Here is a 17155-nt window from a genome sequence, read left to right as displayed (position 1 = left end):
GCCTGAGTGCCAATTATTTTAATGGTAATTAAAATCATGACCTTAAAAAGCCTACATCTTAACTTGCAACACCGGGCGGGCTCACCAGTGGTTTTCATTTAAACACCTGCTGGAGGGGCCGGCTGGCCCTGCGGGGCTGCGAACAACAGGGGGAGAGAGGAGGTCTCGAGCAAGTGGGGCTCAAGTGAGCTCCGTGGGAAGGCAGAAGGGGTGCTGCAGGGAGCCCCCCAGGCTCAGAAACTGCTTCCTCTGGCCCGGCATTTTCTACCTGGGCCAGAGAGCTGCGGCACCCCCAGCCTGAGCCCAGAACTCCATCCAGGTCTCCGTGTCAGTGGCAGGGAATCGAGTACTTTGAGTCGTCATCTCCTGCTGCCTCCTAGGGTGCTCATTAGCAGGAAGCCGGAATCAGGAACTGGAGGCAGGACTTGAACCCAAGCACTCGGATACAGGATTCAGATGGACCACGTGGCGTCTTCCCCACCCAGCCCGATGCCCACCCAGAAAGGGGTCTCTCTGAAAAGTTAGCGAGCCCTTGAGGCAGGCCGGAGGGAGGCAGAGCCGCCCGGACACAGCAGGAGCGCGCTGGGGCCAGCTGGTCTGTGACTGCCCTGCCGAGGCGCCAGCGCTGGTGCACAAGCGTGCTCCTTCCAAAGCCTCGCCCCAGAGGCAGTGGTGCCCGAAACACACAGGTGGCCCTACGGCAGGTATGGGGTTCAGTCCCGCCTGGGCAAGTCCCCCAGACTGTCCAAGTTTCCTTATAGGTAAAGTGGGGTGAGGGGAAGACTGAGCACAGTGAACGTGGGGCCGCTGTCGTGAAGCGGTGGCCCAGGAAGGCCTCCCTTGCCCACTGCCTTGACCTCGAGCAGAAGTAATGGCATCGGCTGCCACGCAGTGACCATTTCCAGACCCAGAGCCACCACCAGTGGCTGCTCTTGGTGGTGGTGGCAGCGTGAGCCTCATCCCCTCCCTTACTCCTTAACCCTGTTCCTGGATGGAAGACCCTGTAATACCCCCAGTTTGCAGATGAGGGAACTGAGTTTCGGGGTGCAGTGACTCGGCCAGGAACAGGGAAGGAGTGTATGACCGACCCGTGGCTGCCTCCAGCCCGCACTGTGCTGCGAAGCCAACCTCCTCCTCAGAGCTGTGTGATTCCGGCCTGCTCCAGGAAGAGGGCCGCAGCCCACCTGCCGTGCAGCACGCTGGCAGCCCAGCCTGGAGGTGGAGGCCCCAGCGGTGTCTTGAGACCCCTTCTCTGCCAGCCTTCGTCTACCCTGGAACCCGCTGGCTGCTGCCGCACTCACCTTCTCCGAGTAGTGCTCGCCGGGGAGGGGCGGGTAGTCGCACTGCTCGATCTTCTGGCACAGAGAGAAGAGGTTCATCTTATCGCCGTAGAAGGGGCTCTGCAGAGCGGCCATCTGCAAGGGGAAGGGGCTGGGTGACGCCCGGAGGCGAGAGTGGGCCCTTCTCTGGTCCTCAGGGCAGCCCAGACTCTCAGGGGCTGCTTTCCAGCCCATTGTCTTAGCAACCTCAAGAGCAGTCCCCAGGCTGAAAGCCCTGCAGGGGGAAAGGCCAGCTGAGGGCTGGTTCTGGGCTGGGGACTGCACCGTGGCTGGTCCGGCCAGCTACTTCAGAGCTGGGGCCTGGAAGCGGGATGCCGGAAGAGGGCTGGGAGGCGGCTGGAACCTTCTGCCCTGGGGAAGGTCCAGGGTGGAGGGGAAGCGCCTGGCCCTGCAGCCAGCCCCAGCCCGACCTGGACCCCTGCACTGCACATGTTGCCGTGTGTCTGCCCTTCGTCCTTCTCATCTGGGACAGGAAGAGGCCCTCTGCAGGGCTGTGGTGAGGCTAAGACCGGCCCGTGGCGAAGCAGTGCCCCTGAGGCACTGTCACCATCTGATGAGGCCTGGCCATGGCTCCACCTGGCAAGCAGGCCAGCTGTGCGGGGTGGGGTTGGGGGGAGGCTAGTGAGTTCTCACCCAGGCAGGGAGCAACCAGGCCAGCCCCTTCTGGAGGGAACAGCGCCCCCACCCCACCATTCTGAGCACTACTAGGGGTGGGATCCTCAAAGGGCACCTGCTGGTCCCACCTGCTCACCGTGGCTGTCACCAAGTGGTGGTGCAATGGCTCCTGCTAGGGGACAGCCAGGGGCTGTGGAGCCGTCCTGTGCACTTGGCGTGGTTCCCTTCTGTGGAGCTGGGCGGCAGGGCCGCTCTGGCTGTAACGCACCATTGGGTGTGAAGAACCCACACTCGCCCTCCTGCCCCAGAAGGCGGCCCAGAGAGCCTCGTCTTGGTTGGGAGGAGCCCAAGGTCACTGGGTCCGTGGGGTGCTCAGTTTCAGATCACCCCTGTGAACAAGAGCCAGGTCCAGGAGTCTGCAGCATCCCCTTGGCCCCCATGCTCCAACAGGGCAGAGGCTCAGGCCCCTCTGAGGACGGCTGGGAACCCATGGGCCATGGGACCCCTGCGGGGAGGAGCCCTGCCCACTCCGGGGGGTCCGCCGGCCTGGCTGGCAGCAGCTTTACCATGGAGTCTGCAAAGACTGTGTCACCGGGGTGATGCATGATTTCCCACAATTCAAACGACAGATCTGGGTGCAAAGGGTTAATTGGGCAGTTTCCAAAGGACATCTGGTGCCACAGCAGAGCGCCACTTGAGGCTGCAGGGTAGCGCCGGGCTGCTGTGGGCACCCCCCCCCCAGTGGTGGTTTAGGACCAAGGACTTTCCTGGGGACAGTTTCTGTTCAGAGCAGTAAGGACGTTGAAAACGGCGGCCCCGTGAACACAGGCCCTGGTCTCCTGCGGTGGTCCGCCTTGCTCACAGGGGCCTCTCGTTTACACCTGCAGGTTCCGGTGGGAGCAGTGTCCTGCCTGCCCTACTGGCTGGCGACACGGGAAGGGGCTCCCCGCACCAGCGACCACGGGGCCTCCATTGGTCGGGGCTGATGCTGGCTGCCTCGTTAGGGCTCGGGCTCCAGCCATCTCCTCCCTGGCGTTACCAGGATGCCGCCGGCACATGCCCAATCCGGGAGGGTGCAGAGGAGCTGCTCTGTGATCTGAGATGTCACAGGGGCGGGGGTGGCTCCTGCGCAAACAGTGGCTGCGTGTGGTGCTGCCTGTCAGGCCTCAGACACCCATCTCCTCACCTGTCTCCCAAGCACGTCTGGGTGAGGAGGGTGCCCCCAAGGCGAGCTGCCCGCCACGCAGCACGCAGCCCCGCTGCCCACATTCAGCCGCTCTGGCCAGAACTCCAGGCACAGCTGGTCCCCGCCCCCAGCTTTCTTGCTGGTCCCAGTCCTGGGTGGACCCCCCAGGGCTGTTGTGCGAGCTCCCCTGCCCAGCAGCTTCCAACCAGCCGGTGGCGTCAGGTGCGTGCTTGGAGCACATCAGTAAGTCCTGCTGGGCGCTGCCATGATGAAAGTGAAGCCCCCTCCGCCGCTTGCGCTACCAGGCCACGGCCAGACGGCTCTGCTGGGAGCGCACCGGGTGGGGGACTCCAGTGACCAGGGTGGCACGGCTGAGCCAGCTCCTGACGCCTGCCTCAGCTCCCGCGCTGGGTGTGGCTTTGTGGCGGCTCCTCACTAGCCTTGGGTCAACAACAGCATCTACAGGTGACCCCGGGAGGCCCCTAGGGACATCTGGACACCCAACTTTGAAAGAGGTTGTGGTGGGCTCGGCATGGCTCCCTAGGCTTGTCTCCCTGGAAGCCACGACTGTTGCCCCTGGTGGCAGACGAGATTTCGCAGATCAGGGGAAACATGCAAGACCTGAGCAGGGCCCAGGGCATGAAGACCTGCCCTGCGGGCCCCTGACCCAGCTCAGTGAGCCGACTTTGGATTCTGGACCCCAGACCTGGGAGACCCGCTGTCACAGCTGCCTCAGGACCAAGGGGGGCTCCCGTGGCAGAGCAGGGGCCGTGCTGGCCCCTCATTTGTGGTCTGCAGGAGATGGGAGGGGCCTTGCTCGCAGCTCTTCAGCAGGCTGGCTCCCCGGGAAGGTGCCTCCAGCCGTGACTGCAGGAAGTCTCCCTCCAATTACCGCAGCCCTGGGCTGATGCGCTCCCCTCCCCATCTCCTGGGAAGACAGCGGCTTCCCCTTCCCTGCCTGGGCTGCGGGAGCTGGGAGAGGGGTGCCCAAGGCCCTCGGGCTGGAGTCCAGCCCTGCAGGACTGGACAGATTCCATCAGCCCCATGCTGCCCACGCAACCCCACCCCCCACCCACAAACACATCTGAAGGTGGGCACTTCCTCCCCACTGGACATGCGCGCACAGGCAGAGCGGGCGGTGGCTGTGCCCCGCTGGCTCCCTGCTCAGCCCTGGGGAGATGCCCAGGCTCGGGTCATGGCCGCCCACTCCGGCCTAGGTGTGCTTCCGTTTGGAAACCTGTGGGGCTCCCAGAGGGCAGGAAAGCACAAAGCAGGAAAACGAGCCACCTGGATCGGGGACGATACACGGGGACAGTCCTCCGGGGGACAGGGGCTGAACTGCACTGGGCTTCCTGCTGGCCGAGGGGAGCAGGGCTGACCCCAGCCTGTACCGGCTCATGTGCAGGCCTGGGCCTCTCTGGACAGAGCACCTGACACAAGGGCCTCGTTCCCTGCTCACTGCAGGGCGGCTGCTGGACCGGCATTCTACACCCAGCAGGGGCGGGCTGGGGAGCGTGGGTCCTTCCCACCAGAGTCTGGGCTCCTGCCAGGCCCTGGCACCTCTGGCACAAGCCACGGCAGTGACGCCAGCTGCGCACGTGCTATCTCCTTCACATGGCCCACGGCAGCAGCCCACTGCGCCGGGGACACTGGCTTGGGCCTCGGGGGAGCCAGAAGAGCTGTCCTTGCCCTCAGGGTCCCATACCTGGGGAGGGGGGGAAATGCCCATCTACAGGTGGGCCTCACCCGCTCCCGAGGTCCACCAGGGTGGCAGCCAGGTGAGTGCATGGCCTGGGCTCCGCTGTGTCACTGCTGGGGCAGCCTGGGTGGCAGAGCACCAGGACCACACACGGCACCGTGCAACCCGGGGACTCCTGGCTCCGCCCACGCCCAGATGGGTGATCCTGGACGTGGGTGCGCCGGCTTTCCTGATAAAGACAGTGCAGGAATGGGCTGCACAGACATGGAGATAGAGAGGACTCAACCCAGACTCTGGCCAGCAGTGGGCCAGGAGCGGGGTGTGGTCTGCGTGCCCCTGCCCCCGGGAGCCACTCTGGTGGGCAGTGCCCAGCCAGAAGCTTGCGGGAAGCCCCCTGCGCCCCATGCCCTGGGGGAGCCCATGAAAAGAACACAGCCCGCTCCCCATCTGTCTGCCGGGGCCTGATGCACCCAGAGGCCCCGAGATGACTCTGGGGGCCCCAGCACCCATGGCACAAGGGCCACGTCTGCAGCCACGCTTTCAAAACGACGCATCCGTCTTCCTAACGGCAGGCCACTGGCGTAGTTAAGGAAGACGCTGCGAAGCTAAAGCCCGCCGAGACTGGGGTTTTGACTGCAGTGTCCCCGGGTGTGACGCAGCGCGGGGAAGTCCCACTGCCGGAGACCCTGTGTCTCCTGTGGTGCAGCGTCAGCCAGCAGGGTCCTCGAGCCCGTGCACAGGACAGAGGGGCGATCCCCGCAGTTAGAGGCGGCGCCTGGGCGTCACTGCTGTGGCCGCACCTCCGCGCCAGGATGAGGGCGGTAGCTCATCAGCTCCAAGGAAGCCGACAACCAACCAGGCTTCCGGTTCTAAAACCACTCTGCACGGGGCCTCTCCATCAGCAAGTGGTGAACGACGGGCAGACGCTCAGCCTGTCAACGTGGTCCCCAAGGAAACCAGGGGCCACGGGGCCAGATCTGGCCTTGTCCAGCCTGCCCCTCCCTGTGTCTGGGCAGCCCCCAGTTGGCGGCTGTCACCCCACAACACCTCTGCTGGCCCAACGCAGCTACCCAGGCCCCGCATGGGGCCCAGCGGGTGAAAGACAGGTCCCAGAGCACCGAGTCCCCGGCAGACCCCACCCCTCCTGGGGAGCCCCGCGTCCCCGCTTCCCCCGCTCACCTCATACAGCAAGCAGCCCAGGGACCAGATGTCAGACTTGAAGTTGTAGCCGTTCTCGTGGATCCTCTCCGGCGACATGTAGTACGGCGTCCCCACTGAAACACAGCCAGGGACGGGCACTCACCTCCAAGCCTGGCCAGGGGCAGGGCCTCTCGAGGCCGGTGCGAGGGCTGCACCCGGAGTGTCCGGGTTGTGAAGCGCAGACCAGCCAGGAGGTGGGCGTTCGGCCCGGCTTCACAGAGCTCAGGGAAGACGGAACTGGGACCGGCGTCCTGGCACAGCAGGGGAAGCCGCTGCCGGCATTCCACGTTGGAGCACTGGTTCGAGTCCCGGCTGCTCTGCATCCCATCCAGCTCCATTAACGTGCAGCGGAAGATGGCCCAAGTGCGTGGGCCCCTGCCACCCACGTGGGAGACCCAGAGACTGTTCCAGGCTCCCGAACTTGGCCTGGCGCAGGGCTGGCTGTTGGGGCCATTTGGGGAGTGAACCAGTGGGTGGAAGATGGAGAGCGTGGGGGAAGGTGTCCCTGGTGAGGATGGGCTTCTACTGCTTCTACTGCTCAAGGACCCCAATCACCTGTGGGATCCCCTCCCCCCAACCAAGTCGAAGAAGCAGCATGGGGCTCTGTCCAGGCATGGGGCACGCTCTGGAAGAGGTGGAATTGTGCAAAGGGGAGGGTTCCTGACAAGGGGTGGGCTCCCCATCGCCACAAGCATGCGAGCTGCAGTCAAGGGGCCCAGGAACCTGGATTCATACACTGCTGTCAGCCCATCCGGAAAATGCCTGTCCTGCGGGCTTCAGCGCCCGGCTTTCCGGGTCACCCGCCTGGGGACGTGGTGTCCCGTGACGGAGGTCGCTGCTGCTCTGTGCAGGCAGCTGGAAGCTGGCGTGGCCGAGGCTGAGCCTGCACTGTGCCCTGCGACATCCGCGCAGGACCAGGGAAGCACAGCGCAAGGGGCCGAGCCCGCAGGAGCTCAAGGGCCAGAGGCACGTGAGGCCACCACACGGCGGTCACTGTGGACGCGGCCAGCACAGCCGACCAGACGCCCCCAGGCCCTGCTGCATCCGGCGTCCGGCCAGGGTAACCCAGACAGGGAGCCTGCGAGGTCCAGACGGAGGACGGGCCTGTGCCCAAGTGTCCCTGGAGCCCGTTTCTCTATTCTCCTGGGTCTCGTCAGAATTGCATGGGGGCCGGATGAAGAACGCACCTTGCCCGACCCTGTGGAGGGGCTGTGAACGACGCTGGAGACCACCGGCTCCCAGCCCCTCAGGGCCCCCAGGAGCAGCACCTGGTACGCTCTGCACTCCGGGAGCTGCGTCGGTCACGGACAGTAACTCCCAAGTACACTGCTCACAGTGGGACCGCAGCGCAAAAGCAGGTGGCGTCCGGCACCCAGGGGGGCGCCGCAGGGTGGGATGAGAAACACACAGGGAGGGGAGGGGTGGCGCTCAGGGGTCTGTTCCCGTGGGGAGACAGCAGCGTCCCCCGCCAGTCTGCACTGCACCCTCAGACCCCTGGCCTAGCCCGCTCCGGGCTGACCTTGACAGCTCTTCCACCCTCACCCTTGCCCTCTGCTCGCTCCCCATCTGCTCGGGCGATGACATGAAGGACCCTCGCGGGACAGTGGCGCTGCACAGTGGCCAAGACTTCGGCCCGGGGCTGTCGTGACCAGGCCCACAGCCCGAGTCCCCCCACACCTGCTGCCCAGCCCAGCCCAGCCGCTCTCCCCTGTTCTCACCAGGGGGACCAGCTGCTCGGCGGGCCCTTTGTTGTCACTTCTTCCCTCTGTCAGGGGTCTTGGACAGGTGACACAGTGTCCACAGTGTCCAGATCCCTGCCTCAGCCCGGGGGCAGGGGGAGGGCAGGTTCCAGGGCCTCATTACAGTCCCCTCCCCCAGCCCCACTGCTCCCCGCTTTCGCCCATTTCCACTGGGGCAAGCGGAAGGAGACCAAACACCCGGATACAATTTGGAACTTCCTTCTAAGATACCAGGGTGGCACATGCTGTCCACCACTGTGCCTCCTTCTGTCTGGCCATCTAATTTATTGTCTGCTCGTCCACTCGTCCATCGCCTGTTCATACCTCCATCCATCCACCCAGCCACCCAGCCCTGTATCCCTCATTATCATCTACCCATCCCCCCACCCACCTACTGGTCACCTGTGCGCCCATCCCCCCACCCGTTACTCTGTCCATCTGTCCTTCCTCCCTCCCTTTCTCCCTCCCATTTCCACCCAGTGTCGACTGAGCCTTGACCCAGTGCTACCGGCTGCCTGTCCCAGGAAGGGTCCATAGGAGCCCACTGGCCACGTACGTGACAGAGAGGCTGCAGCCGGGTCTCGGGGCAGGGCTCGCCCACCGTCTGCACCTGCAGCCTGACCCAAGATCAGAACGACGGGGCGGGGTGTGCGGGCCTTGGACACCTGCACCTCTCTCTGGCTCCCGGGGCCTTCAGATGTGTGCACCGTGAGAGAGGAGCCTCGCCCACCCTCCTATGCCTTCCTGCAGATGCTCCGACACCGCACACTGGGGAGGAATTAACTGAGGAAGGTTTGGCCCACCCTGCCCAGGGCTGCTCCTCTCTGCCTGTGGTCTTTGAGCTGGGGGTCCTGTGCCTCACTGGCCCGGCCCCCGCAACGTGCGCCACAGCGGGCTGAACGCAGCACGCCTTCCCGGCTCGCCAGCTTTCTACGGCACGAAGGCACGGAAGGCCTGGTCTTCCACGGGCAGACACGCTCAGACACTGCAGAGCGCGGCGCGCACTCGCGTGAGGTTTCAAGATAAAAGGAGATTTCAAAGGAGACCGGAGCTTACGGAGGCCACGCGGTGGGGGGAGGGGGACGCAGCCCGGAACCCGGGGGAAGCTGGCGGGGGAGGGGTCTCCCCACCTCCCAGGGATGCTCGCAGCGGGAGACGGAGCTGTGCGGCTAGGAGTGGAGCCTCCCAGCCCTGACTGTGTGTGCCGAGTCTTTACCCAGAACTCCCGATTTCAAACCCGGCGGATATCAGAGGAGGACGCGGGACCTCAAAGCGGGAGGCTGATTAAAGAGGCCGCGTCGCGAGACGCGCTGCTCCCGTCAAAACAAACCTGGCTCCCTCGATCTCAAAAAGGCAGGGTTGGCAGGAGGGCGGGCTGGCGTCCGGGAGCCGCCCCCAAGTGCACAGCGCTTTGGCAAGTGGCTGCGGAGGGGGGTGTCTCTGGCCTGGCATCACCCCCACCCCAGCAGGGCCCTGGGCCTGCTCCTCCACGGTGCAAACGACACGGATGCGGAGGCGACCCCACGCAGGGTTCACTTGCGTCAGCCCCTGCCTCTCGCAGCTCCCTGGACCCTGCGCTCCCAGCCTGGCGCCCTCTCTGGAAAAGGGGAGAGATGACCAGAGAGTATTTGGTTCCTCGGGAAGCCTAAAAGGGGGTTTCCGCCAGTAGCCTGGGCCTGGCACAGATCCTCGATGGACGAAGCTGTGGTTTGCACGGCAGGCTCGGAGTCGCCACTTGCTATCTGCTGAAGCCCCTCCCCCGCCATGGTGTCACAGCTGTTTTCCTTCTCAAAGAGCCCCCCCCCCCCATGCAGCAGGTGAGCCGCCATGACTGACAGCCCAGGACCCCCGGCCCGGGCATCAGCGCTCAGAGCTGCGGCAGGAGCCGGGGCTCAAGGTGGCCCTGCTGTGGGGCAAGGGGCAGGCTGGTGGAGGCCCCAGACTGTATCCCGTGGACGGCCAGGAGCATGGTCCACCCACGAGGCCGGGCAGCGCCAGGCCTGGGTGCAGACAGGTCGCAGCGCTGGCACATGCTAAGGACACGGCCCCTCCCCCAGTGTCCATGAGAAGCTCCCCGGCCCTTGGCCCACACTCACTGCTGTCTGGGGGGGCTCATAGTGTGACTGGGTGCTTGGGGAGCTCCCTGGGGGCCCTTGGCACCCCTCTCTGGGCACCAGCTGCAGAGTGAGAAGAGCAGGCGGACCTCTCTTGCACCTGCCTGTCAGGTGACCACAAAGGCGCTCTCATCCTGCTGAGCCTCAGTTTTCTCATCTGTGAAATGGAGCTAAGGCCCCCCATGACTTGCAAAAGAGCAAGATGTTTTTTTTTCAAGCCCCCCCCCTTTCCCTCTTCTTTCTCTCCCCTTTTCAGGGAGTTCAGTGAAGACAAAAAAACTGAAACGAGGGGCTGACGCTGTGGTGTAGCGAGTAAAGCCGCTGCCTGCAGTGTCACATGGGCGCCAGTTCCAGTCCTGGCTGCTCTACTTCTAATTCAGCTCCCTGCTTATGGCCTGGGAACGCAGTAGAAGATGGCTCAAGTCCTTGGGCCCCTGCACCCGCGTGGGAGACCTGGAAGAAGCTCCTGCCTCCTGGCTTCGGATCGGTGCAGCTCTGGCTGTTGTGTCCAGTTGGGGAGTGAACCAGCGGTTGGAAAACCTCTCTCTGCCTCTGCCTCTCTGTAACTCTGCCTTTCAAATAAATAAATCAATCTTAAAAAAAAAAATAAACACAAAACCAGAACTGCAGTGCAGCGCAGCTCTGGGAGGGGCTGGAGTGGGCCCTGGGCTCCTCGGGCGCCGCTGAGCATCCCTGCACCTGCCTGCACACAGTGGGCCCTCAGGAGACAGTGCCACCCGCCCCCGCACCAGGCCACCTGTGTCTGTCTGTCCCCCTGCCACCCTGGGGTCCCCGGGGAAGCAGGGCAGGCTGCATGACTACAAGTGCCGGGCGCGCCGCCGGGGGCCAGGGAGGTCAGCCCAGAAGCAGAGGGGAGGGATCTGTGCCCGGTGGCCAGGCTGGCGGCCCCCCGCACAGAGGCGGGCGCGGGGGTGGGAGGCCTCCCCTCCCACCCCGATCCCAGGCCGGGGGGCTGCCCTGTCACCGCCGCGCCCCTGCTCTCCCAGCCCCACAATTTGTCTCGCAGCTGCTGCCGTTGCTCGGAGCAAGACACTTGCTTGTAGCTTGTGAGCTGTGTATAGGCAAATCTTTCATTTTTCTTTCATTACGCCGGCGTGTACTGTCACTTAATTTTTATGTATGCAATCCTTCCTGACAAATATGATCTGCTGCCTGGTAATTCGTCTGACGCTCATTCTGTTCCGCGCTCTAATTACGGCTCCTGCTCCTGACACCGAGGCAGCCGCTCTGCCACCGCTGGGTACCGCACCTGTCAGCTCGGCCATGGCACTGACTAATGCCCTTTCATGCCAGCCTCGTGTTAGCAAATCCAGCGGCAGGGAGGGGGCCCCGGGAGGGGGCGGCGGGAGGGGACTGGATTTGCATAAGCCCAGCTCCAGGGTCAGCAGCCTTAGGAGGTGAGGTGGTTGCCAGGGCAACGTGGCTGCCACCACAGCACCCCCACATAGTAGGTACACAGTAGACGCGGCGGATGCATAATTCATGCCCACGCACAGGGTGCGGAGGGGTCCCTGCCCCCGCATCCTGCCAGAGTCGCGACGCAGCGGCAATTAGTTCAATCTCTTGCTGCCCAAACGCGCGTGCAGACTGAGTCAGCTGCTCCCTGGGCCTGGGCGGGAAGGGGTGTCCCCTGGGTCCTGGGGGAGGGGGTGCGGAGGCAGACCCTGCTTCCAGGACCCTGTCCCGTGAGCCCCCGCGCCGGCCTCAGCTCACAGGGCAAGCCCAGAGGCAGGGCGCGCGGCGCGGGGTGGGGACAGGCCCGGGAGGGCTCCTTCCACCGGGCGCAGCGCCCGGGAGAGCCCAGCTTCCGAGGGCGGCCTTTCCCCCGGTTCCGACTCCTTCTCATTAATATAATAAGTGCAGCAGTCCAAGCGGATAAAATCGCTCTGCCGCGCGGCCCCTATCGCCTCCATCCCTCCCGGGGCGATCCTAACAGGCTCTGACGGGAGCCGAGTCTTCGGCCGCGCCACGCAGCCAGGACGGGCCGGGCCGACAGGGGGCAGGGGGAAGGGGCTCTGGCTCCTTCCGGTCTGTCCTGGCCTCCCCGAAGCCCTTAAACCAGATGGGCACAGGAGCCCAAACGGACCGAAGGCAGCCTGCGGTGGGCAACGCCTGGAGGTTTCCTTCCCTGCCGACGGCGCGCCCGGTCTGCCAGGCGCTGCCTGCCCTGAGCCCCAGCCCTGACGCCGGTGCTCCCCAGATTTGACCCCTCAGCTGCAAAGAGGAAGACCCCCATGCCTCCCGGGTGAGGACGGGCGGGAGGGGGCCACGAGCACCCAGGGACACTGCACGCAGCCCCTGGCCTTTGGAGCTAATGGAAGAGCTCCTGGAGGGGACACCTCTCCCCAGTCACCCCACTGGCCCTGCGGCTGCCGGGCTCGGGGCTGTGCGCTGCCCGCCAGGTCCCGGGCACACAGCGGCAGCTTCCACAGGGAAGGAGGCACCTGGGTAAGATGCCGCAGGTGCTCAGGGGCCAGACACCCCCGGGCTTGAGCCGCGGGATGGGCGGAAGTGAGCGGTCTGCCAGGGAGGTGGCCGTGCCACCCGGGGCCCAGCGCTTCCTGCAAGCCCAGGGTCGGGGCAGTGACCGAGGTGGCCTCTGCGGGACCTTCCCACGGGGAGGGGCCCTGCTGAAGCCCCTCCCCACACAGAAGGCCCCATCTCCCATGTTCCTGGAGCCTGGGTTCTTGGCACCTACGTTCTATGTTTCAATAAACCTCTCCCTGCCACCCATCCCCCAGGGCTCACACTGTCATGCGCCGGACGGAGCACAGGGATCCTGCGGCCAGCCCAGCTTCCCCTGGCCAGGAGCTCCCAGCAGAAGGAAGACAGGCCGTGCCAAGGGCTGGGACAGACGCCCTTTCCCGGAAGGGCCAGGTTCACCCCCCGCGGCTCCTCCAGGTCTCACTCTACTCCCAGCAGGGCCTGCTCCGAGTGCATGGGAAACCTGGGGCTCCAGACAGCCACCACGCCCCCCTGAGGGGGCCCCAGGACCCCAGGGGCTGCGGGTGTGCCCGAGCACCCCCCCCCCCTTACCTAGGGAGTGTGCCGCCGTAGTCTCAGAGCTGAAGAAGCGGCCCAGACCAAGGTCACCAAGCTTCACGACGCCCGTGGCCGTGATGAACACATTGGCAGGCTTGATGTCTGCAGGGGAAGAGAGGGGTTGGTGCAGGTGCAGGGGGCCGGGGGGAAGGGGCTGATGCCTGCAGGGGCGAGGGAGGGCCTTGCAGGTGAGGGGGCAGGGCCAGCTCCTATGGAGCCATCACAGTCCGTGGCCAAGTTCCCTCCTCCGGAAGGCCCCCCCCCCACCTCCTGGTGGTGCCATGGGAATGGCCACACCTGGGCTGGTGCTGGTGCTGAGGGCGGGGAACAGAGCAGCCCAGCGTCCGGGGAGTGCACGTACCCCGGTGCATCACGCGACGCGAGTGCATGTGCTCCACGGCGCTGCACAGCTGCACGAAGTACTTCCACACCGTGCGCTCCGGGATGAGCCGCTTCTGCTTCTTGAAGTACTGGGGGGCGGGGGGGACAGACGGACACACGGCGGTCAGTGGGCCTCGGGGTGGAGGTGGACACTCGCTGCCCCCCACCTGGCCCAGCCCAGGAAGGGGACACCCAGGACCCATCTGCTAGTTCCATCTCAGCTGCCCCCACCCCCAGGCCTGACGGTGGCAGACGGAGGTCATCTGCTTCCCTGCCCAGCGCTCCAGGAAACAGCCCAGCCCAGCACAGGCCGGGGCCGCGCGGAGCGAGCCACTCAGCCAGGAACCCATCCCAGCCAGGCCGGAGGGCTCCCGGGAGCCAGACCCATGGGGCGGGGCACGGCGATGGCTCAGACACTGGTTCCCTGGGTCCCAGGCTATCATGCAGGGGCTTTGGGCTTTGGAGCACTTTTTCCCAGAGCAGCCAGAGGTGAGGCTGGTGCTGGGAAGACAGGAAGTGACTCAGGACGCACGCCTGGCAAGGGACAGGCGGTGCGGGTGCGAGGAAGGGCCTGAGCTTGCTGTGCCCGAAGCAGAGAGAACTGTGCCCATTTTACAGACCAGGAAAGTAAGGGGGCAGAGTCGCAGCTCAACGCTAATGTACTGTCAACGGCACCCGGGCCTCTGGTGGAGGCCTGGGCTCAGAGGGGTTCGGGACGTGCCTGGGTCCCACAGAGCTGGGACCCCGGTCTGAGGACCTCCCACGGGGGGCAGCTGCTGCAGGAGCTCCCGGCAGAGACGCCAGCGCTGTGAGCCGCAGGCCTGGGAGGCCAGAGCAGCTGCTGCTTTCCCAGTGACGCTGGCTGATCCCCGCTGCAGCCTCCGCGGGGCCGCGGGGCCGCAAGCACTGCTTTTCTAAATGTCACATCCCCGAAGTGCCAGCTGACGTTCAGCGGGAGGCGGACTCTCGGGGGAACCTGGGGGGCTCTGCGGTGGCAGAAGTGGCTCTGACGCTTCGTCCCTCGTAGACGATGTGGTGGCCCGGCTGTGGTGGCTGGGCCGTGGGGCACTGTGCTGGGTGCACCACAAGTGAGGACAAGGACCCGCCCGAAGTCCTCCACAGGTGTCCGACCTGTGGCTGGGCCCCTCCAAGCCCTGCCTCTCCCGCTGGCTGGGCCACCCCAAGCCACACCCTGCAGGGAGCCGGGGAGAGAGGGGTGGGAGGCTGCCCAGAGGTCTAATCCCATCCCAGCCCTGACCTGCTGGCCTCACGGTCAGTTTGAACTCCAAGCCAGTGAGGGCCGAGGGAAGCCGGGGGAAGGGGCCCCTCCTTCCCCAGGCCAGGCGGGGACCGAGGGTGGTGGACACCTGCACCTGCCCGCCCCCCGACCTGAAGGAGCCCCCACGGGGCCGACAGCTCCCACGCTGACCTCTCCTGTGTGGTCCCTGGGACGGGATGAGGATCCAGGAAGGGAGGGGATGGCCCAGTCCTGTCCCCCAGCCCCACTACGCCCCTGCCCTGCCCTGCCCTCGGCCACGGGCAGCCAGCCAGCCTTCCAGGACAGCTGTGGCTACTCCCTGCTAGGAGTCTCAGGGAGCTTCTCTGACCTTGGGGCACCCCAAATCCTGAGCCTGCTCCCAAAGGCCCTGCGTCACCCCTCCTCAGCCCCCCACCCCCATCTAGTGCCCTTGCTGGACCAAAATGCTCTCTGTGCCTCTGGGCCCACGCACGAGCTGTTCCTGACCCTATGCTGGAGGCTTCTGCTCCAGTGACACCTCCTCTGGGAAGCCTTCCCTGACTCCCACCAGCCCTGAACATGGCTTGTTCATGCCTGTCTACAGTTGGTTGTTAGGATCCGGGGACCCACACGTGGGCTGGCACATGTGGTGTGCTGCACATACGTGTTCATCATGAGAACATGTGAAGGAGGAACAAGTAAAGTGGGGGGTGGGGGAAGATCTGACACAGCCCCTCTGTGCCCCCAGATCTGTGTGCGGAGGAACCCCCACACGTGTGGTGGGGGCCACAGAAAGACAAAACCAGGAGGTGAGAGCCAAGGTCTCGGGGACTCCACTCATGAACACTAGGGCAGGAAACCAGGCTCCGTCCCCGCACTGCTGGGCGTCCTCACTCATCTCGACCTCTCTGGGCTGTTCCGCCCTTCCGTAAAATGGGGCGTTGGACCCAGATTCCGGGAGCTGGGCCTGCTCCTGCCGTGGGCGGCAGAAGGGGCCCTGTGCTGTGGATTGGCTGGGCAGGGCAGCGCTGGAGGGTCCTTGCCCCCAGCCTCCAGCCCCCTCCCCGTTAGCTTCCCCGAGGCTGAGCCCCTCGCATCGGCCCCGGGCACGGAGCCCAGGAGGCCCTGACGGGGCCGCCGGCCCGGCTCGCGCCCCTGGCGGCCCGCACCTTGATCATCTGCGAGAGGTCCCCGGCGTCGGCCAGCTCCAGCACGATGTTTAGCTCGTTGTCCTCGATGAACGAGTCCAGGTACTTGATGATGTTCGGGTGGTTCAGTTGCTGCAGGGGAGAGGAGAGGAGGAGGGAGGCGGGGCGCCAGGGGAAGCGGGCCCAGCCCCGCACCTGCCCGCCCACGAGGGCGCCCCCACCCCAGGGAAAGGCCTGCACGTGCGAGTCGGGCAGTGCTGGTACTGTGGGCAAAGCCGTGTTGCCCCCTGAGTCCCGGTTTTCTCAAGTGTGAGATGGGCACGGGGAGGCTGGCCAGGAGGCCCTGACGGGCTCGGGCCCCTGCTGAGTGCTGCAGCCCCTGCGCGGCGCCCGCCCTCCAGGGCAGATCAGGGCCCACGCTCCGGTCCCTTGTGGAATCCTCGAAGGTCACAGTCCCCGCTGAGGAGCCCGGCCCGGAGCCCCGGCCTCTGGCCTGTGCCACCGCCTGTGTTTGCTGAAGTGGGGCGTGGGGCCCAGGCCGGGCAGCGCCCCCGCGGCTGGGAGCCAGCCCGGGCCAGGCCCAGAGGAGGATACCGTACACCAGAAGGGGCCCAAACCTCCGGCCACGGGGGTGGGCACAGTCCACTTATCAGCGACAGCCGAGCCCACGCCGGCCCGTTTTCTACACTGCGTCTACACTGCGTGCTGACCTGTGCTGGTCCACGGATTCCAGGACAGGGAGGGGCTAGGGCGGACACACACCACCCCTACTGGTCACTCCCTGACCATCCCTGACGGCGGGCACCCCTCAGTCAGGCCCCAGGGCCCAGAGGCAGCCTCAGCTCATCCCCAGCTCACACCGCACCCCTGCGCCCCGCACGGACCCCACTCTGCCCTGGTGCCTACTGCCTGTCTGAGGCCTCTGGCCCTGGAGCTGGACAAGCCCTGGCCCCGGGGTAGGTGCACCTGCTCCCGCCTGCCCCATGCCGAGCAGGCACCGCACACTGGAGCCATCCTGATTCCTGGCTCCCCGGGGCAGTAACACAGGTGTGATGGCCGAGCTGAGCCCGGCTCACACGCTACTGAGGGAGAGGAAGGGAAATGCCGCCACCCTACTCCCAGGCGGGGTGCATGTGCCCTATGCCTGCTGTACCCCTCAGACAGGGTTCATGTGCCCTGCACCCCCACCCCCAGGCAGGGTGCATGTGCCCTGCACCCCCACCCACAGCAGGGTTCATGTGCCCTGCACCCCCACCCACAGCAGGGTGCATGTGCCCTGCACCCCCACCCCCGCCAGCCAGGGCGCATGTGCCCTGATGTCTGCATCGAGGCTCCTGGGAAGCAGGGGTGTGCAGAACGGGGCAGACAGCACCAAGGGGCTGTCCCGTCCTGGGATGGGGGGGAGGCAGTGCCAAGGGAGTGCTGCTGACTCC

General features: G+C 65.5%; 1 protein-coding gene across 1 annotated transcript in view; it reads right to left on the bottom strand.

Moving 5' to 3' along the window:
• The window catches only part of NEK6 (NIMA related kinase 6), a 70622-nt gene that overhangs the window by 1891 nt on the left and 51576 nt on the right, over positions 1-17155 (bottom strand). The window contains exons 5-9 of the mRNA XM_070056690.2: positions 15744-15854; positions 13318-13426; positions 12951-13058; positions 6020-6114; positions 1302-1415 (exon numbers count right to left, since the gene is read on the bottom strand). Coding sequence (XP_069912791.1) covers positions 1302-1415; positions 6020-6114; positions 12951-13058; positions 13318-13426; positions 15744-15854 — 537 coding nt within the window. The remainder of the gene's footprint in view (positions 1-1301; positions 1416-6019; positions 6115-12950; positions 13059-13317; positions 13427-15743; positions 15855-17155) is intronic.

Source organism: Oryctolagus cuniculus, chromosome 1, assembly GCF_051225735.1.
Source record: "Oryctolagus cuniculus isolate XC-2025 breed Fujian yellow rabbit chromosome 1, ASM5122573v1, whole genome shotgun sequence".
Taxonomy (NCBI): domain Eukaryota; kingdom Metazoa; phylum Chordata; class Mammalia; order Lagomorpha; family Leporidae; genus Oryctolagus; species Oryctolagus cuniculus.
The sequence above is the reverse complement of the archived record's forward strand: the minus strand, read 5'-3'. Positions and strand labels throughout refer to the sequence as shown.